The sequence below is a fragment of the Mauremys reevesii genome, linkage group 10 (genome assembly GCF_016161935.1).
Source record: "Mauremys reevesii isolate NIE-2019 linkage group 10, ASM1616193v1, whole genome shotgun sequence".
Taxonomy (NCBI): Eukaryota; Metazoa; Chordata; order Testudines; family Geoemydidae; genus Mauremys; species Mauremys reevesii.
The window spans coordinates 50,045,826-50,067,795 of NC_052632.1; the positions used below are offsets into that span (position 1 = coordinate 50,045,826).

The window sequence follows — 21,970 nt, forward strand, 5'->3', positions numbered from 1 at the left end:
TCTAGGGAGTGAGGGAAAGCTTTTGACCCCCAATCTCATGTCAGCAGTAGCACTACACTATATGTATTAGTTCTACTTAAGTCTTCAGGGCAGGGGACTGCTTTTAAAAGTAGCATTCTCTGGAGACAATGACCCTGGCTCATGCATGTAGGGCTTATACCTGCATCAGTTGGTAGTGAATTCACATAAGGAATTCCTAGCAGGGAGAAAATGCAGACTAGAACTATACACAATAAATCTGCAGTTTATGGCTCAAAGGAGCATTATGTCAATGACTCTCACATGAATATAGCATGTATTTGACCTCACAGAGAGCCAGCCTGTATTGTTTCTGAGTAAGGGTAACAGCTTAAAGATAAATCTCAAACCACATGAAAAACCTAGCTTCCTTATCTCGAAGGGGTGCAGACGAACCCCAGCAAGGCTAACTGACTTGTTCAAGGTCACACAGCTAATCAGGCAAATCCAGAAACTTTTCAGGCCTCTGCTCTTACTTGCCCATGTTTCCTCTTGTATGGCTCCTGACCATTTGCCCCCCTGTAACAATGCAACAAATTAAATCTCTTGTAGAAAAATAAGGTAGCAAAGGCCAGTCCTAGCAAGCTTCCCTACTGGTTCACAGCTGGTGCATGGCTCCATCTTCCACAAGGCAGTGTCAATCCAGCCTTGGAGGAATGTTGGCTTGAGCAGAGGTTGAAGAATTAGGAGGGTTTTATTAACAGGGCCACTCTGCTTTAGGCTCCCAGGCCATTGCTGCAGGAATCTTTACTCAGCTTATTGAACAGGGGGGAAATTTCATGACTCACACACTTGGTGCTTTGTATCATAACCAGCTACTACAATTTCCTTCCAATTAGTTTTCAGGGAAGACAACCTAGTCTGATGGTTTGAGTATGAGGAGACAGGCGTTCTCTTTCCAGCTCTGCCACTGAGTCACTGCCTGTGAGCTTAGCCAAGTTACTTCACCTGCGTGTCTCCACTTCCTCATCTGAAAGCATGCCATCACTGGAAAAGTGCTTTGAGGTCTCATGAAAAGGTTATAGATGCCAAGTAGGATTATTTAAATAAAGAGCCTACATGCCCTGGATCAATATAGAAAACAGAGCCTTGGGATCCAGCCACAAAGCATTTATTACAAAACAAACAATGTTTATTAGGCAGGATACAAACATTTAAAACCCCCTGATTTCTTTTCCCTTCACCGGGCTCAGTGTGTGTCAGTATGGCAACGCTCCCAGTTGCTAGGTAGTTGCAAACAGTGGTTGGGGCAGCCATCTGCCAAGCAGGGGTTTAGTCTTCACATTAGCTGGAGCTCATTAAGCTACAGCACTGGCTCAAAAGTCAGCTTTCTAAAAATCACTGTAAAAGCCCTAAAAACAATCCCTATCAAACCCCCAAGGAAATCTAGAACAGGTGTGTAATGAAGGACAGCAGGAGCTGGCTGCCCCAGAGCAGGGCCCTTCCAATAGGTTAAACCTCTCACAGTTTGTCAGTTTCTTGAGATCTGAAAAGCCACAAAGAAGAATATAAATCAGGGGATGGAGCATGTGTCAGTGCTGTTGGCAGTGCCACCTGGAGCCAATTTACTTGGGTCTGACTCTAAGCTGAGACAAGGACCAAATCTACGTGAATTGGTTAGCTTGTGCTAGGGCTGAACTTGGTTCAATACCTTGGTGGCTACCAGCAAATTTTACAGCTTCCAAGATGGGAGAGACATTTTAGCCAGCAGATTTAGGTGGACTTGACCAACCATGTGCTGCCTGATCTAGCAGGAACACATCCTCTACCCACCTTAGATCCCAAGGTGATGGACACCACAGAGAGACCTAAGGGCAGAAGCAGAGCTGGGCCTGCTGATATGGGCTTAGACTAGCCATGGGCGCCTCTGAAGGTGGCAAGTTGTCAGAACTCAGCAAAACTAGGGCTACACCTATACCTCCAAGGAGGAAATAGAGTGAGTGTTCACTGCTCAGTCAGCATCCCTGAGAAAGCGGAGCTCTAGGAGCCTGCTTCAAAGGACGAGCGTGGCGTGAAGCTGGGCAGCTCTCTACCTAAAGGCTGTGCACATCTTCATTCCTCCTGCCCCCTACCCAGAAAGGGCTGTTACTCAACAGTCTGTCTGCGAGCCGCAGGGACACAGAGAGAGGCAAAGCCAATCTGACCAGGTTAGGCACATTTGGCATCAAAGAACAGTGCCACAAGTTCTGATGTTGCTCCAGCCTTTGGGAACAGCCAGCCAGCCAACCAGCTCCCTTGTACTGAGAAGTGATCCTCAGGACATCTTAACCCTTTCAGAACTGCTGAGTTCCCTGATGATGATAAATGAGAACAGTGTTAGGGAGAGAGACCGGAGGCCAGCATGTGAAGCTCCCCAGCTGTGAGGAAGCAGGGTGGGGCATCACTCTTCCTGACAGGAAGCCCTATTCCCTGCTGCCAACATTTCTTTGAACCCACGTGCATGTTCTCCACAAGACCCACCACCCATTCTCAACACAACTGGAGATGGGAAGGAAACTGATCATAAAGAGGTGGGAGGGAGGGGCAGGGTGCTCAAGTGGGGAAGGAGGGCTGAGGAATGGAAAATGAGCACCCTCGGTGCTCTAAGGGTTAACAAGCCCCACTGGAGCAGTCAGAGTCCCTTTAGCCCTCCTAGATCTTCACACCCAGTGCAGAGAGAAGCCTCCTCCCTGCTTACCATGTTAGACTCACGTGCGGAGGGGAGATCAGATGATAAGGCCATGGTCACCACTGCCAGCTGAAGTACCATATTCCACTATTCCTGGGGCGAGGGCGTGACTGTGCTTCCCCCAACCTGCTACCCCCATAGGAAACGCCTTACCTAAGGCACCACCTTGAGGTCCACCGAGTCATAAGCTGAAGCTCTCTTCATCTCCAGCGGCTTCCCCAAGAGCTTTCGCAGTGCCTTGTAGTCTGGCTCCTCTTCAAAGGCCAAGGCCATGGCTTGCTGCAGGTAGTTGTGCAGGGCATCTGCAAAGTGGTACAGACACTCACAGGAATGGCTGTGGTTCTCCAGAGCAGCAGCCCCAGCACTCACTCCCTGCGTTGCTAAGCCAGATGCTAAACAACACTTCCACAGGGGCTTTTCCCACCAGACCCCTCCTCTGCACTGATGGAGCTCCCATGGCCTCCCTGGACAGCTCTCGTGGTCAAGGCTACTAGTTCATGAGCAGACTGGCACTGCAGCAAAGGGTTTAGAATGACTATGGTCAGACACAGCCCGTCAGCTGAGACTGCATGGGAGACACAGGCCAGTTTCTACCTTCAGTGAACAATCAGCCCTCACACACAGCGACCCACTAGGTCCCGCAGCCACACTCAGTACAAGTCCATACCTGGAATCGGTTTTCGGCCGAAGCACAGTCGCAGAAGCCCGACCACGTCTGTTTTGTACCTACAGCGTTAAGCACACGGACAACGCCATTAAACAAGAAAGAAGGGACTGAACAAACTGCCCCCAGCGATGCAGACAGGTGAATGCGGTTCAAGATGACCAGCTCAGCTCACACCCTCCGGCCCGTTTTGCCCACACAGTGATTTCAGGGTGGGTCCTGCTCCCACTGCGGTCAAGAGGAGTTTGGCCAGCTACTTCCATGGGAGACAGCACTTACAGTCACAGATTTCAGACACCCCAAGATCTGCACCAGAGCTATTGAGTCCCCCATTAGTTCTGAACCCCCTTCCCTCACTGCTTTCCACCCAGGGCTCCCCAGAATGGTAGGCAGGGTCCCCAACCCCAGGGCTCACCTCTCTTTCTGCTCCATGACCTTGTGCACATCAGCCAGGTCATCAGTCCAGGGCAGGACGCCACACAGCCACTTCACCATGCAGTAGCCCAGAGACTGCAGGTCACTCCGGCGAAATGGTCCTGATGAGAGAGTGAGAGATACCCAGCAGCTCAGGAAACACAGTGAGAAATGCAGAGTTTGGGAGTAATACCCAAAAAGGCATGGTTCAAGAGGGTCCCTCCCCCAAAGGGGACAGTATAGAACTGAGCTCTGGAAAGCATAAGGCTGAACAGCAGGAAACATTTCCTAGTAGAGTGGCCTAGTAGTTTGAGTCAGGATTCCTGGGTTCTTTTTCCAGCTCAGCCACCAATTCACTGCAACTTTGGGAGGGCCTCTTCACCAATTTGTGCCTCAGCTCTTCTTTGAGTGATGGTCCCAATTGTATTCCACTGAAGGTTACACATGCACAGCACACGCCTGGAGTCGCAGAATCTGAAGTAGTGTCTGTTAGTCCACACATGCGCCCTGACTCGCCTTATGCCTCTGTCTGAGGTGATAAAGGGTGGGGCGAACTGGCCAACCATGTCTCTAGTTCCTTCTCACTGCTGTGTGGTCCATGTCAGAACCTCCAATGTCCTCCTCTCTGAGCAGGTTGAGCACTTCATCTCCACAAGCATCTCATGGAGATGGCCATGAGACCACAATTGGACCCAGGCTGGGAAACCCCCCTGCCCTGTACATTGGCCTGACTCAGCAAGGAATGCACTCTGCCAAGCTTTACAGATACCCATTAAACCAGCACCCACTGTCTTGGATTTCCACTCCCCTCCATGGCTGGGTTTCCATCCCATGCAAGGTCGTGGTAACATTCTCCCACCATGTCACGCTCCTGCCTGAGTCATGCGGCGACTGTGGAAGTAGCGGAGCAGCTGCATGGGAGGAGAGAGCAGCAGGTTGACCAGAGAGGAAGCTATTACTAACAACTAATGGAAGAATAGTGAGGAGGAAGGAGACAGGCAGAGATGGCCAGGGAGGAGAGCTGTCACAGTCTCGCCAACCCATCAGGGACTGTGGTCTCACCAGCTCCTCTGTGCCCATCCAGGCTGATGAACTCAATGGTGCCCTCGTGAGGAGTCCTGCTGCCTTCATGCTGAGCCACGTGCTTTCCTCCCGGGCAGTATCGGAATGCAAAGCAGTAACCCGCCAGGGTGACCTAGGGGAGAGAGAGAGAAACTGTGAAATATCTTCCTGGGCGACCGCGCAAGGGGAAGGAGGAGAGCACTGCTGCTCTGGGAGAACCAGGGAGCCCCTCACCTCCCAATGTCCCCTCTCCAGGTTATGTGATCCTCCCTCCTCCAAGAGATTCCACCCCTTCTCCCTACACCACCCCTTAAGATGCAGAGACTGAAGGGAGCCCAAAATCATTTCCCTGGGGGGTGAACACATGGGGTATAGTGATTCTTGCAATCCCGCACACAGCACCTGCTATGGGGCTGCACTGACACAGGGTGTAGCCAGGAATCATAAGAGATTCCCCTCCATAAGAGAATACTCTGGCTAGGGCATTGCCCCACTTCTCCTGCTACCTCTCTCTGCTCCTGCAGTTCTCATTTCCTACCTCTGTGAGGTCGTCTGGGTTCACATAGATGTTCTCTGCTGTGATGTCCCCATGCACATACTCGTTTCCATGGATGTACTCCAGGGAGTCTAGCTAGGGGCAGAACAAGAGATGTCAGACCCTCACACAGCCCTTTTGGCAGCTGGGAGACTAAGGAGCAGGCTAACTGCACAGCCTCTTCCACTCTGCTCTTCCCTGTTGAGAGGCACTTGAGAAATTCAGGGGGGCCCCATTCACTCTGTCTCTCAATTTCCTTGGGGTAGGACATTAACAGACCCACAAGTTCATCACCAACGGCCCCAGCCAGCCCCATGCCCTAGTACCACGTTACCCTATTCAGAGATCAGAGACTGGAGCCCTGCTCAGGCTGCTGTACCTGATCTTCAAAGGTGCTTAGCAAAAGTTGCTCTTTCCCATTGACTTCAGTGGGATTTGTGGGTGCTCAGTGCTTCAGAAAGTCTGGCCCTCAGGAAGTTACTCTAGTAAGTTTGACCGATTTCACTTAGCTCTTTTGTGCGTGTGTTTAGAAAGTGATGATGTTTCCCCAACATTCCCCTGGAGGCCATGCACTAAGGAGCAGCTGCACATGAATCACCCATGACGCATTGGTCCCAATCCTGGCCTGCACTGGAACTAGCATCCTTGCAAAGGCCAGAGAGAATCCAGCTCTGAACAACCCCCAAAAGCATTGGCCTGCCACATACCACCCTAATGGCGATCTGAAAAACCGGTTTCTCCGTCAGTAGGTTTGTGCCATCGTCCAGGATTGACTGAACAGTTCGCCCTAATTCAGGGAACACCAGAAACCTGTGAAAGAGGAGAGAAGAGCACGTTGCACTTGATCAGCACCTGTCATGGGAGGGTCTCAAAGCTTATTTGGGTAGCTCATCTATCAATCTTGACCTGAATTGGTTTCCCTTTCTCTCTAGTTTAACAAAGGCACAGCTTCCCTTGTATTTGACAACAGAACCTGTTTGTGGAGGGGAAAGGGAGAGACGCTGGCAGATCAGCATTCCCTCTGAAGTACTATTGACAGATTACCACGTTCCCCTCCACACACAGCCCACAGGCGAAGACAGTCAAGATGCCAGGCAAGGTAGAAGGGACAGCAGGAAGGAGGATTCCTGGGAAGAGGAGGTGGAAGAGAGAGAAGTCACTATGTGCACAGGGAGCGGGAGAGTGTTCCAAGCCTTAGCAGCAACATGAAAGAAGATGCAAAAGCAAGAGTGGAAGAAGGGGATGAAGGAAGCGGCTGGGAGAGAGAATGGCAGGAAGCAGACAGCAGCAGGGTAGCACTCTGATGTAGGTCAGCACAGCAGGAGGGGAAGAGGACTTTACCTGCTACAGTCTGGAGAGATTAACTGGGAGGAGAGACAAGGAGGCCCAGGAAGCTGCGGTTACAGTAATCAGATGAGAGAGGGCCAATGCATAGACAGTGGGTCAGTAGCTGGGGGGAGACAGAAAAGGGTGATATTGTGAGGGAGAAGCGAGAGGCTGCAGCAAGAGTCTGGCAGTGGGGAGCGAGGAGATAAAGAGAATAGAGGATTCCTGGGCAGGAGGGAACTCCCCAGCTGTCCCTATCTGGCAGCTCACAGACCTGCCTTACCTGTAGTTACTCTCATGGAGTCCAAAGCCAATGCAATTTGGGATCCCCAGCAAGGGCACCGAGTGCATCCTCTTCCACTTATCCACTAGGAGGGAGACAATAGGACAGATTGGCACAGATTTGCCATGCTGCTGGCAAAGGAACTCTGCAAACAGTGAGGGCACCCACCCAGCGCCTTTCCTTCCCCCGCAGATACAGACCCTCTGCATCGGGCAATCGAGAGTTCAAGGCTCATCCTCTCACCTGAGCCGCCTCCATAAAAGCCAGCATAGCAGGCAACCAGACGTGATAGAATCAGTGGCAGGCAGCAAGAGTTACAGGAAGGGTTGGATGAGGGGAGGGAGACAGAGGTGTGGGGATGCCAGATCCAGGCCAGGGAAGTGGGGGAGTGTGGGATGCTACAGCCCTAGGTACTCTGAGAAGGGGAATGGCATGGAGACCTATGTCCCACATATAAGGGTGGTTGGAATCACAAAGGGGCAGGTTTGACCTGGATCCCTACTCCTTCTGCTGTCCAGGCCCCAGACTTCATGCCCTGACTGGAGTGCCCCAGGCTTAGCTAGCTGGACAGAGAGCAGCTCTGCACAACCAAGGTTGATGGGACAGCCATGGGATGGACTCTTGTCAACCCCAGAGGGGTCAGGGTGTAGAGTTAAACAGCTGTCAGTGACACAGAGACAACCCTTCAGCAAGGGAACTCCTCTGAGTGCAGCTGGGAATGAGAAGGTGCTTCCCAACGGACACTCTGAGGTTTCCTGCTCCTGGGAGAGTCATTTCTAAACACTCTGGTTAGCACTCAACACTCTTTGAGGCACAGGTCAGCCAATGATTTGAGTCACCTGAGTCTAGACTTTGGAGTGTCTCCTAGCAGATGCACAGGGAGGACCTGCAGGTTGGGAACCCAACCATCCAGGAATGGCACTTACCTGTGATTTTCTTTGCTGCTCGCTGCAGGAAGATCTGCTCATTGTAGATCCTGCCATCTTTGGCGTCCTGAGGGTTGGGAGGAGAGAGAGATGAAGCTGCACTGTTTTACATTCAGCAATGTGCTGCATCAGTATCACCACCACGTCCACTTACTAGGGAGCGTGCGAGTGTAAGAATCCTGCCCTAGCCCTTCTCACCTATGGATCTCACATTGCTGGACTGAGGGGTCTAAGGAGAGGGGGAGTCATCCAGCAGGTCAGTGGCAGAGCTACGAACAGAACATTGTCTCCTGCCTCTCAGTCCAGTGCCCCATCTACTGAACCACACCACCTCCCACTATCAATACAGCACAGCTAACCCAAGCATGGGAAGGTCTCAGGACAGACAGCTCAAGTGCTACTGCTCAGTACTCTCTGCAGGTACCCAAGTGCCCCAGAGAATGAAGACAGCCCTCTAAACTGGTCAGAACTGTGTGATTCTGCAGCTCTTTCTGGGGTAGGAGCCTTCCAATGGAGGAGCTTACTAAAGTTTGGTTTTATGAGTTTCCTCAGGCCATTCAGGGCTGGTGGAAGGAGCCAGGTGACAGCCTTGAAGGTGAAACTATTTGTCCACAGCAGGGGCATGGCCATATCAGATAACATGGGAATTCTAATAACAGGGGCTGCACTGAACCCCTAAAGGCCACTCCCCCTGTAGTTCAGCCTGCCAAGAAGTACCAGACATCTGGCAACAAAGCTTGTTCTCATGCCACTTCCTGCCCCTGAGAAGCTGTAGCCAAATGTCTGGGTGCTGTACTGAGCCCCAAACCCTCTGGGGTTCCCAGAACGCCTTCTTACACACCAGCATGTGTCTGTCCACACGCATTTGGTATTGCTCTTTTGTCACTGCAGTTCCCTAATGGCCTGAATGTATTATCTAGAAGCTGCAGGATGCCACATGCTAGCTTAGGAGAGACATCACAGAGTGGGAGAGATGACAATTTCAGATCCACTGGCCCAGTTTGGGCAGGGCTAATGATATCAGTGTGGCCAGTAATGCTGTAAATCGGCAGCTGGCGCAGATTAACAAACTGCAGAATTCTTTCAGTACTTCCTGACCAAGAGTATTTTGGCTGGTGGAACATGTACAGAATCTATCCTGCTTTCTAAACCCTCAACACCCACCACTGGGACCTTGTGTCCATGAACAAAACCAGTGTCCTACCATATCCCATAATCCTTTGTCACTGCAAAGGGAGGGATTTGGGCCATAGAAACAATGCAGTGTCAGGGCAGATGGGGTGGGTGGTGCTGGCCTGGGATGGGACTGCTGAATGGGAGAGTTGGTACTGCTCTACAGTACTGTCAATGAACACAGATTAAGATTTCCAGGCAATCTTTGTGGTGTTAAACATTTCTGGTTAACCCTTTGTTGGAGAAGGCTCCCCAGTAATGTTTTCCTCTGCACCTTTTAACTGGTTCTTCCCTGGCACAGTTCCAGTGACACTATTCCAATGACTATAAAAATGGGCACATTCTTCCTAAAACCATCCCTGGGTTTTGCCAATGACAATTTTTAAATCCCATTAAGCAGACAAGCCAAGGCAGACACAGGACAGTGACCTGGATACCACTCTGGCTCATGCATTGTCAAGAACAGTCAGCAAAATTTCAATTTATGATTGGGAATTATGCCAGTTCTGGAGAGCCCGGCTGGACTGGCAGATGCCTGGGGAGCTGACACAGGGTAACAAATATAGATCAATCAGCATTTGACTTTATAAACTCATTCTGGCATTAAAGAGAGGTGACAGCTCAGAAGAGCGCAATGTTAGATCTACAGTCAATTTCCAGAGTGAAAGAGTGTTCAGTAGTTCTGGGGACAAAAAACAACACAAAACATACATACACCAGGGTTTTTAATAACACTTTCTAGAGTTTTGTTGTTGTTAACCTTTACAAAACAGGCTTAAAGAAGATCCTATGACATACTAAATTTATAAACAAAGGGGACAAAGTCTACCCTCATTTACAACCAGGAAATCAACAGGACTGCAGAGGTGTATCGGAGGGTAGAATTTAGCTTTGTAATCTACGGGGCAGCCCCTTTGGGGTGGCTTTTTTAAATCCTTAGATCTGTTTTCCTTATAGCTTTGCTCACTACTGTTTATTAAGGGCCTCCTGATCCAGCTTCCATTGAAGTCTAAGCAAGATGCCCATGGGAGTTGTACTAGGTCTTTAACCTATGCGGTTTATTTCCTCATTTCTCTGACTAACTTCACCTGCAACAACAAAGACGATGATGCTAATTAACACTGTGAAATCTTATGGAGAATAAGACTAGAGGGAACCATTATAATCATCTGAGCTTCTGCATTCTACCACTCCTTTTGCCATGATACCAGCAGTGCTGGTAGGTCAGACCAAAGGGCCCCATACACAGAACAGACCAGAACTCACAAGTTTGAGAAAGTATCTTTGCTTTTGAGGGCAGGCTCCAGATGCTGATTGTGCTGTGGAAGGATGGAACAAATGAGGTTACAGGTGCATGGGACAGAAGTACTTGGAATTCTAGCTGCTCAGAAACTAGCGCAAGAATGGCTTGATTCTCAGTTATCCTCTGCCTCCCTCACCTTGGGACTGTGAAAATACCATCTGTGGAGGCCTCTTTGCAAGTGGCTGCATGACAATTCCCACCTTGCTTCAGAGTTATAGGACCTTTGTCTCAACTCTCTCCAGACACTGCCAAAGCAACAGGCACTGGAGCACTAGGCATGGGTGTAGTATTAAGAGACTCTGCTCTTTAAACGTGGTATGTAAATAAAATGATTCATCAGTACCAGGAGAGAGATGTGCCATGGGCTTCTGACAAAACACAAATATAGAAAACTGTGTAAGATCCTAAGCCAATGAGAGAGCTGCCGAGGGTGCATGTTATCCTCTCCTATGGACAGGAGATGGATCAATGGCTTTCAACCCTTCAATGCTGTCCCTTTCCACATAAGCAAAGAATGGAACAGCTATGGCCTCCTTCAAGGCTCAGAACTTGTTGTTTCCACTTGTGTGTGACGTGGGGTGGAAGAGGGATGCTCTAAAATGGAGAGAAGATTTAATAGTCTAACCCTCAGATTTTAAATACTACCACTACCCAGACATATGCTGGGTAGAACTTTGGATGCATTTCCAGCATCCTTTGCAGAGGGCATCTCTTTGGAAGACCTGCTGCAGACAGAGCAAAGGATTCTTGCTGCACTGTACATGGCAATCAGGGAGTCTGCTAAGCAGAAAGAGTCAGAGGAGGCAGGATCAGGATGAAGAAGGGCAGTTAAATCCCTTATTTACCTAAGATGCAAATTCACCTGTGATTAGCTCTGTCTGCAAACTGGGAAGTGTCAGCAAGAGGCTTCAATTATCTCTTTCAAAAAGCAGTTCCCCCTCTCTCCACATCCCCCGAGGGAACCTCCCCAGTAGGCTGAGCTTTCAGCATGTCACAAGAAGAGAGGAAGGGAGGGATACTCTTCCTCTACTCCCCACCCCCCATCATCATCATCCTCCCTCAGACCGCATCCCAGCATGAGATTGCACAGCACCTTCATACATCAGCCCACACATGCTCTGGTTCAGAAGCTTCCCCAGTTTCCACTGCTTGCTGTTCTGGTCGGTCAGGATCTTGCCCTCTGGGAGAGGTGCCACGGAGGTGGACTTGAGCCGCCGGGAAGATCGGGAACTGAACTTTGCTTTGGAGAAGAGACAAAAGCAGAGCTCTAATCAAATAACAGGTCACTACAGAGAGTGAGTCTGGCTGCTCTCCAGCACACCACAGCTCAGATTCCAACCAGAGACATTGTGATAATACCACCCCAGCCTGATACAGCTCCTCATCTCTCACTCCCAGACACTTCACGCTGCTCCCTCAGTGAGGCCCTGGGTTTCACGTATTCTCCTTCCAGCAGTGGACAATCAAACATCTCTTGTAACCCATCCATACCACCCTGTACCTCAGCCAGGAGGTAGGGAAGGGAAGGGACAGGATGGCAGGATGACACAAGGGCTGAACAAGCCACCTCTGTAGTGCTCCAGCGCTACCCTAAGTGTCATGAAGTATCTATCTGCCCCACCCCTACATGAGCACAGCAGTGCTGAGGAACACCCCTGCTCTCACCCTTCGATGCCACCTTGGTACTTGGGGAAGCAGCCTGTGGGCTCCGAACCTCCTCTTCAGTCGAAGTGGAAGCTGGTATTTTCTCAGAAGATATCCACTCCACTGTCTTTCTTGTTTCTGGAACTGGCTCATTCTGCCTCAGGGCTGAACGATTAAAGAAACAAACCCGCACAATGCCGTCCATGTTATTCCAATGACTGTCAATCATAACACTCTGCACTTACAGCACCTTCCATTCACGGGGCTCAAAGCCCTTTATGGTGAAACACCTCACACCCACACCCCTCCCGCACCACAGAGCAGGTCGGTGCTGTTAGCCCCATTTTACAGATGGAGAAACTGAGGCACAGAGGAAGTCACATAGTGAGCCTGTGGCAGAGCTGGTTCAGAACCCAGGAGTCCTGGGACTCTACTCCTCAGGTCAGATTGCATTCACTCCCCTCTACAGCACTGCCATCAAAGGCAACAATTTTGCACACCCTAAAGCAGGCAATAAGAGGATCTATTCAGACAGACGTGTACTTGGTATGCCAATGCTCCACAACTGCTTGTAATCAGGGAGCTTTGGCTAATCTGGAATCTCTATCCAATGAGGCTGCTGTTTAACCCAATCTTACCTACCTTTCAGAGAGGACAGAGACGCATCTGGAGTGAGTTGCATTGGTTCCTCATCATCTTCTTTCGGCAGCTTATTCCCACAGACAGGGCAGAAATGAAATGCCGTCTCTACCTTTTGGCCACATTGCGGGCAAAAGTTGATCATTCTGAAAAACAAACCAAGGCAAAGCAGGGAAGGGTGTCAGAGCTGAAGTGAGAAGTCAACTTTTCAAAGTTTTTTCTGGTGTTTTGGTGGCTGCGTCTCTGGAGAAAGGGGTTTACTAAGAGGAGACGTCCATTCACCTACCATCAGAGGCTCTCAGCTTGCATATTATTGTAAAAGCAAACATGTAATTAACTAAGCTGCAAAGATCAGGAAAATGAGGCACACACAGATGAAATTATTTAAAGACCATACAGTGAATCAGTGGCACAGAGATGACAGGGAGGTATAACTCCGTGGTTTGAGCATTAGCCTGCTAAACCCAGAGTTGTGAGTTCAATCCTTGAGGGGGCCATTTAGGGATCTGGGACAAAAATCTGTCTGGGGATTGGCCCTGTTTGAGCAGGGGGTTGGGCTAGATGACCACCTGAGGTCTCTTCCAACCCTGAGATTCTGTGAACCCAGGAGTCCTCATTCCAACCCCTAGATAATGCTGCAAGTGGAGTCTCCAAACTAGCAGTGGGAAAGCATCTGCCATTATCAACCTCAACAGTAAGTAAGACAGTTTCTGCACTATCTGGGGTGGCAGGAGTCTCAATACAGCTGTGTTTGCTAGGACCTAGCATGCACTCTGCCTTTCTGCCCCTCTCCTGTCCATCTGGGCAATGCATAAATGGTCACTAAAGCTCCCAAAGGTAGCAGATCATTTGCTAACTGAATCTTTCTTTTCCTACTGCAGGGAAATTCCTTAGTGTGTGTGAACGCTGGGGAATAGGAGGGCGCTGGGAACGGGCAGGGCTCCCAGTATGGTATTTGTGGAGAAGTCACAGCGAGACCCTGGGTCCCATGATGAATTGCCAGGATTACAGCAGCACTGCTACAGAGCAGGGAGTAGCGGAGGATGGTGAAGAGGTTAGGTCCATGCCAACACCCTCAAGTGACAACAGGGCTGCAAAACCAAGTCTTACTTACACTGGGCCTTTCATCTGCCAGGGCTGGGTCTACAGATAAACCCAAAGCAGTGCCATAAACACTGCAGCCCTATTACCTAGGCAGCCCCTGCTGGGTTCCTGCCCAGTCCCACAGCCCCCATCACCTGGAGGCACTCCTGCCCTGGAGACCCTGTCCAGCACCAGATTACCCTGTAGCCCCCATCCAACATGGGTCTAGCTCTGCATCTCCTGTCACCCAGAGCCACCTGGTCCCTGTCACTGAACTGCTCTCTGGTGCCCCTGCCCAGCACTCCCACCACCCTGGGCTCCTACCTAGCTCTGTAGCCCCAAACCCTGACATACCAGAACCCTGGATGGCTCCCATCACCCCAGGGTGCCCCCTGTCCCACAACCCCATCAGACACCTACCCATCCCACCCCAGCCCCAAGCACCTGCCCAGTGCCTTGAGGGGGCCACTTAGGGATCTGGGGCAAAAATTGGTCCTGCTAGTGAAGGCAGAGGGCTGGACTCGATGACCTTTCAAGGTTCCTTCCAGTTCTAGGAGACTGGTATATCTCCCATTATTACCTGACTCCCCATTCCCTTTGGTGCCCACATCCCACCCCAGCCCCAAATAGCTGCCCAGACCCCCCCATTCCCCTTGGTGCCCTCATCCCACCCCATTCCCAAATAGCTGCCCAGACCCCCCATTCCCCTTGGTGCCGTCATCCCACCCCAGCCAGCTGCAGGGCCCCCCATTCCCCAGGCTTCCCCCCGTCCCCTGCCCGACCCCGCGGCCTAGGAGCGGGTCTGGGGCCCTACCCGTGCGCTGCCCCCTCCCGGGCCGCGCAGCTCGCCTGTCCCCTGGGCCTGGACCTGGGCCCGGGCCCCCGCGGCCTGGACACACCGCGCGGGGCCGCTGCAGCCGGGCTGGGGCGGGCCGCGGGGATCGCTCGGCGCCCGGCGCCCGCCTGCTCTGCCAGCAGCGGCAACCTCCTGCAGCCTCGGCCGCGTCTCCCATGGCCGCCGCTGCGCCGCCCCGCCCCGCTCCTCCTCCCGCGGGAGCGCTCGCTCCCACCCGCCGCCTCCGCCTGCACCTCTGACCCCAGCGGCGTCCCGGGCTCAGCTCCCGCGCGGGCGGCCTGGCTGCGGGGGGGTCTCACGCCTTTGCCCTACAAGCTGAAGCTCTGCGCCTCCTGTTCGTGGGGAAGGGGGGACGTGACCCGCGTGTACCTCAAGGGTCAGGCACCGGAGGGCAAGTGACAAGACCCCAACTGTCCTGATTTGTAAGCAAGTCTCGTGAGTTTGGAGACTTGCCCCCTGGTTTGTAGGGCTTGGAGCGGGCAGTGCTGCAGCTTGTTTCACACATAGGAAACCCACGGAGGAGAGTCACTTCTCTATTCTTCCTCTCCTACGTCATTTCAGGAAGTGTCTTTACCTAGCTCTGGTGTTCTGTTTGCAGAATAGTTGGCCAGTTAGAAGAGGCCGAGTAAATAATTACTGACAAAAACTAGAAATATCTACACTACTTCAACGTTAGATTCCAGGTAGATGTTTGGCAGGTAGGAATATTCTGTTTGGAAATAATCACATTAGGTACTTTGGGCCAGTTTCTGTTTCACATTGGCACCTCATTGATTTGACCTTTGGTTTAAGCTCTTAATTTATCCAAGATTTTTTCCAAATGTGATGCACTGGGTAGCCATCAGAAAAAAAATCAATATGTGCAGGTACTTGCAGATCTCACACCTGTAGAAAAATAAATAGATTTCTTCATGTACACATGCAGTTAAAATGCACAGGTAAAGCAGAGACACAGGTAAAGTCAGTGGCACTGCTATGGGTACCCGCATGGCCCCACAGCATGCCAACATTTTTATGGCTGACTTAGAACAACGCTTCCTTAGCTCTCGTCCCCTAACACCCGTACTCTACTTGCACTACATTGGTGACATCATCATCTGGACCCATGGAAAAGAAGCCCTTGAGGAATTCCACCAGGATTTCAACAATTTCCATCCCACCATCAATTTGAGAGAGTGCAGAAAGAAGATGCAAAAATTATTGGAGGGCTGAAGAAATTACCCTGCAGTGAGATTCTTAAAGAGTCTAATCTGTATAGTTTATCAAAAAGAAGATGAGGTGAGAAGTGACTTGATTGTGGCATGTAAATATCTCCACAGCAAGAAAATAGTGGGTAGAAAGCACAACAAGATCCAGTGGCTAGAAGCGAAAGCCAGCCCAATTTAAAATTAGATATAAGGCACTTGTGTTTAGTAGCGAGGAGGATTAACCATTGGAACAAACTACCAGGGAAGTGGTGGATTGTCTATCCTTTGATGTCCTCAAATCATGCCTGGCTGCCTTCCTGGAAGTTCTACTGTAGTGAAACACAAGTTATTGGGTTCCATACAGGGGTAACTGCCTGGTATTTAACGGCCTATGATACACAGGAGATCAGATTTTAGATGATCTAATGGTCCCGTCTGGCCTTACACTCTATTAATCTATGAATTACCACAGTTCAGTTTGTCTCTGCAAGGTTTAATGTTAGTATTATAGCATTATACATGCTGTCTGGAAGCATTTTAGAGTTTATTTATACATTCAGTAATTTTGATGCTAGGTCCTCTTAGATTGGCTTGTAAAAGTCCTTTAGGAACTCATTGAGCCAAGAGTTTTATTATTGTCCAGGTCTTACATTGCACGTTGTTCAATTTATTTTTTGTGCCCTTTTAGACTCCAAGAAATAATAATAGCTTGTGTTGTAGTAATGCCTAGAGACCCCGGTAAGAGACAGGCCGCCATTATTCAGGGTGGTGGGTGCATATGTAATGAAGACAAGCTCTGCCCCAGGTATCTTACAATCTTAGCATATAACAAGAGACAACAGATCAAGAGATAAATGCTGTTTAAGACAACTAGGCTATTCGCCAGCACTGCTATTCTGCAAATACATGGGGCCTTATTCTTCTCCAATTTAAACCAATGTAACTCTTCTGAAACGGAGAGCAGATTCATGCCCACTGTCTTCATAGAGCCACTGGCCTCCATATAACTTAGAACCCATTTGAGTCCATAAAATATCTAATCCATGGTACACAGAAAAATTGCAGGTGAACAAGCAACACCACAGGATAATCTGTTAGTGACAAAGATTCACTCTCTAGCACTGCCTGCTGGTTAGCTTTGTCTCAGTGCTAATTTGGTGACCTTTTCTCCTGCCTGTTTATTGAAAATAAATCCTGTGTTTTAGACTTGGAGCATTGATCTGTGTCTAAGCAAAGATTAATTGCCACCTTAGACACAAATACATTCTTCATTTTAGGTATATGCACAGTAGGTGAGGGTCACTCATTGTGAACTAAGGGAAGACACCTGTTCATGTAATGGTTCTTCGAGTTGCTGATTCACACAGTCTCCCTCTGCATAAGTTACTGGCTTGCTTCACCCTGACTCTCCACCATCGTGCATCTTGTGTTGTCACTTTCACCTATGTAAAGTGCTACCAAATCAGAAGTCTCCACTTACACCAGTGGGACCATCTTACTTCCACTTTGGCTCACACAATCCCTCCCCTCCCCTCCCCTCCTCCTGCCTGCACTGCTCTCTGCACAGAAGCTCATTAATTTCTTCCCAGAACACTTGATACATTTACATGACCTTCCCCTACCACTCAGCTTGCCTTCCCTTTCCCTTCCTTCAACTCTCTCCTCCTTCTCCCTTGTCATAGACAGAAGTTTCTCATCTGCTTTCCTGCAGTAGACCCTCCACTTATCTCAATGACCTCATCTCATCTCATCTCTTGATCTCCCATACCCACTCTTGTTATACCAATATAATAAAAACCAGCAGGATCTTATTAAGAGGGATAAGGCAAAGATGCCACATTTATTGTAAATACCATAACAAAACAAAAGACAACAGTAAACAACATTGTTTTACTACTTATTTCTTATACACACTCACATATATTCATTCACACAATCATTCATTCAGGTTCTATATAGATGTTATAGTTACCAGCCTAGATGTTGCTCATGCCAAGTTACTGGCCAGGTATCTTGGTCATGAGGATGGAGCCGAGTCTGTGTCAGATGCATCTGATGCTCCTGGAGGCTGGCAGCAGAACCAGAGACTCAAAGTCCTTATTCTTTAGAGTCCAGTTTTATAGGGATTTTTCCCTATGTTAGTTCATAGGAGTTGCTTCATTCTGCTGTTGCTAAATCAATCAGCAGATGGCTGGCTCCATGTTATTAGATGTTTTGTTTTTCCTTCCTTTGAGGTGTGGTTGGTGGATTCCAGTTTGCCCTCCGGGGGGGGGGGGGGGGTCATCTGGTTGATCCCACTTGACACCTTCTTCAGCTGACACTGAATTCTTTAGGCTGGTGACTCCCTAACCATTCAGTCTCATACATTCTCTATCTTAATCACATCTATTTCACTGTCTCTTTACTTTTTGGGGTGTTACCAATTTATGTGAGACTCCCTGTCTTTTAACAAGCAAAGATAAAGTGAGATGAAAACTTACAGAGGGTGGGGGTCTCTATCTATACACTATAACAGCTACAGTTTTGGCTTACTTAGAGTTAATTAATGTTTAACAAGTTTTATACAAAGTATTTCTTTGAGCAGGCTTCACACAGACACAGCTGGTGGCTTGCAGGTTAGAGGCTAAATGTTGGGAATCACAAATTTACTTCTAACATAAACCTTAAGTTATAAAGTATCAATTAACAATAAATCAATAAATCATTTCTCATATAAACCATGTTTAATATAAACCTTCTTTAATATCCCTACATAATCCCCCTTTTGACACTACGATATACATATACTCATTAGTGTCACTTTTTATGTAACCTGTTTAAAAGAAGATACTGTGAGGCAACATGGGTTTGTGATTCCAATCTATTGTACATTCTTTTTATCCAAAAGCACATGCTAAACATTGCAATAATACAAATACAATTTAATACTAAGACAACTATCAAGGGATGCAGCATTACTGACAGGATGCCAGTGGTGGTTGGGGATCATCCAGAGAATATATCATACCAGTGGTAGGTTGTAATTTGTTTTGTAAAAACAGTACTGACATTGCATTTACATTTATCTACTGGGGGGGCTGCTAACACTTTGCCCCTTGATCTATGATCATTACAGTAGTTGTTGTTATGGTAGGGCACAGATGATCTATTGTAAACAAACCAAACAATTATAACCAGGTGAATATAACTAAAACCATTACAATTGACTAAAGACCAGATATAACCTAAACACAAATCCAAACAATTATAGTTATAATAATTGGGAGTACAATAAAACCATAACCATTACAATAATTGGGTACATTTGATGCTGCAATAGCCATCAAACAATAAAAGTTACTGAGGTTAGGACCTTTTTAAGCACACACAACAAATAAGATTTTGTTGGAGGACCACAGTTATGCAAGGTTAAGCTGATTTGGACTTAAACTAACATTTATTTGCTAAAATGTTGCAGAATTTACTATTTTTAACGGTTGTACTTAAGAGGTTTTTGGGGGACCTGAAAGATGGGGCCCTGCAATTATGGGCCAAGGTCTTACAGGTTATGGGGGCCCAAGAACTACCCTTTAGGACTTGGGGAAGTAGAACCAGAGTGTATAGAGAAAAGTGTGGAATTAACAATACAAGCAAATGTAACTAACAAAACAAATGTATTAATAAAACCTGACAAAAAATAAACCTGATGCACTGGGGACCAAACTTTTTTTTTGGACACAAGTGGTGATTGGTAAGTTGGATGGACATGGGGGAAGTAGAGAGAGGAAAAGACATTTGCTCTGTCTAGTGTAGTATTTTTTTTTCTGGACCCAATGCTAGCACAGGACACCACTAGAGACAGACACAGAACATGCAACAGAGAACATTCAACACAGAACACTGAACACAGACTTTGTCGCGACACTGTAACCATGGTATTTTATAACTCTTCAGCTGGTACCAGCTCTCCTGATGTTTTGGTTTTAGAGCCTGAAAGATAAAAGCTTAAAAATAAATTAGCACAGTGCTTCCACATGGCAGACCCTGCTTAGTTTCTGCCATTGTGTGTTTGGTACTTGGGGCTGCACAAATGCTAATTAAGTGGTGCAAAGCAAAAAAAAAAAAAAATTATTTTAAAATCCCCAGCCACTTTGCCATGGCCTGGAGGTCTGAGGCAGAAGCAGGCACTGTTGTTACTGTTGCAATGGCATTCTGGCCCTGGGAGGAGGAATCTACCCAAATATTCCCCTTCCCACTCTTCAGAGGGGTCCCAAAAACCTGCCCCTTCTGGGGTCTCAAATGTTTCTTCTTTTGATGTTACTGCTGTTGTAGGATTTGAGAGTGCTGTTTTAACTCTCTGTACCCAACCTTAAGGGCAGCTAACTGGGTTTGGGTACTACATACATTTTTATTTCTCTGCTTTTGCAGCAGAGGCTTGTAAATCTTAATAAAGTTTTTTGTTTTTACATTTTCCCAACAGTTGTGAACAACAACCAACCACAACAAAAAAAAAACCAAACTGATAAATATTAAGCACTATAACCCTTAATTCCTAAAAGAGCAGCTTACAATGGTTGTTTTACATATTTTCTTCCCATGTTTTTCGGGGGTCCCAAGCCTCTTTTTCCCAATGTGCCATTACTTTCCAATTTTCTACCCCTTTTTCCAATTGGGATAGTTTTTCTTTTAGAGATATTTTCTCCTCTTTACAGGCTGCTAGGTGGAGGTAGCTGTCATTACAAGCCTTCCACAGCAGCCAGATCCCTGCAGCATCTCTTTTTACTGCATTTGGGGGTTTGCATATGAGGATATATTGGGCCAATCTATCCTCTAGGTCTGAAATGGTGCAGATATTTGCAAGGGCTTGTTCAGTCCAAGGACTGTGCCCATATCTTTGAAGGATTTGTTGAAAAGACATTCTCTCTTTAATAAAAGGTGAGGTAGAAGCTACTTTTGACTTTATTTCTTCCTCTGGGACTGTTTTCCCTTGCCTTTTCTTAAACATTTTAAATTTTGTTCAGCGAGCAGCACTGTCTGGTCCCTGGGACCCTCTTGTTGCTCCTGATATATATATATATATATATATATATATATATATATATATATATATATAACAAGTTTCCTACTACCCACACGGGGGCCAGCAGGTTTAACAATTTTACTTTTCCTACTACCCACACGGGGGCCAGCAGTTTTTTTTTTTTCTTTCTCTGCTACCTTCACGGAGGCCAGCAGGTTTTGTTAACAATTTTACCTTTCCTACTACCCACCCGGGGGCCAGCAGGTTTTGTTAAAAATCTTATGAGCTCTTTATTTTCCTGCTACCCACACGGGGGCCAGCAAGTTTTGGTTAACCAAGAATAGAACCGTGCTCTGTAGAGCCGGTTGTGTGCACACAGAATGGTTTACAATAAGTGAGGCAAAAATACCAATAATCCCCCTTTCGCTATTCTCCACCAAAATGTTATACCAATATAATAAAAACCAGCAGGATCTTATTAAGAGGGATAAGGCAAAGATGCCACATTTATTGTAAATACCATAACAAAACAAAAGACAACAGTAAACAACGTTGTTTTACTACTTATTTCTTATACACACTCACATATATTCATTCACACACTCATTCATTCAGGTTCTATATAGATGTTATAGTTACCAGCCTAGATGTTGCTCATGCCAAGTTACTGGCCAGGTATCTTGGTCATGAGGATGGAGCCGAGTCTGTGTCAGATGCATCTGATGCTCCTGGAGGCTGGCAGCAGAACCAGAGACTCAAAGTCCTTATTCTTTAGAGTCCAGTTTTATAGGGATTTTTCCCTATGTTAGTTCATAGGAGTTGCTTCATTCTGCTGTTGCTAAATCAATCAGCAGATGGCTGGCTCCATGTTATTAGATGTTTTGTTTTTCCTTCCTTTGAGCTGTGGTTGGTGGATTCCAGTTTGCCCTCCGGGGAGGGGGTCATCTGGTTGATCCCACTTGACACCTTCTTCAGCCGACACTGAATTCTTTAGGCTGGTGACTCCCTAACCATTCAGTCACATACATTCTCTATCTTAATCACATCTATTTCACTGTCTCTTTACTTTTTGGGGTGTTACCAATTTATGTGAGACTCCCTGTCTTTTAACAAGCAAAGATAAAGTGAAATGAAAACTTACAGAGGGTGGGGGTCTCTATCTATACACTATAACAGCTACAGTTTTGGCT

The 21,970-nt window shown here is 47.9% G+C and overlaps 1 protein-coding gene across 6 annotated transcripts; it reads right to left on the reverse strand.

Annotated features, from left to right (window-relative positions):
* Positions 1-1,087: 1,087 nt before the first annotated feature.
* On the reverse strand, positions 1,088-21,441 carry VRK3 (VRK serine/threonine kinase 3). 6 transcript variants are annotated; one of them, XM_039492363.1, is made up of 14 exons: positions 21,420-21,441; positions 12,659-12,801; positions 12,038-12,181; positions 11,466-11,612; positions 10,336-10,388; positions 7,897-7,963; positions 6,971-7,055; positions 6,069-6,171; positions 5,365-5,457; positions 4,827-4,959; positions 3,766-3,886; positions 3,354-3,412; positions 2,840-2,988; positions 1,088-1,504 (listed from the first exon to the last, which is right to left on the reverse strand). In XM_039492363.1, exons 2-13 carry the CDS (start codon positions 12,798-12,800, stop codon positions 2,840-2,842), a joined length of 1,296 nt encoding a protein of 431 aa, XP_039348297.1. In that variant the 5' UTR covers position 12,801; positions 21,420-21,441; the 3' UTR covers positions 1,088-1,504. The 6 variants fall into 6 exon arrangements, with proteins under 6 accessions (XP_039348297.1, XP_039348295.1, XP_039348294.1 ...); XM_039492361.1 differs by lacking the exon at positions 21,420-21,441 and adding an exon at positions 14,964-15,085; XM_039492360.1 differs by lacking the exon at positions 21,420-21,441 and adding an exon at positions 14,828-14,929.
* Between the last annotated feature and the right edge of the window lie 529 nt (positions 21,442-21,970).

Excerpts from the sequence above, each read along its gene's own strand:
- VRK3 (XM_039492363.1), bottom strand. The coding sequence starts at position 12,800 with ATGATCAACTTTTGCCCGCAATGTGGCCAAAAGGTAGAGACGGCATTT. Across the intron at positions 12,182-12,658 it reads GTCTCTGTCCTCTCTGAAAG|CCCTGAGGCAGAATGAGCCA; the intron begins GTAGGTAAGATT and ends TTAATCGTTCAG. Across the intron at positions 7,056-7,896 it reads AGCAGCAAAGAAAATCACAG|TGGATAAGTGGAAGAGGATG; the intron begins GTAAGTGCCATT and ends TCTCCCTCCTAG.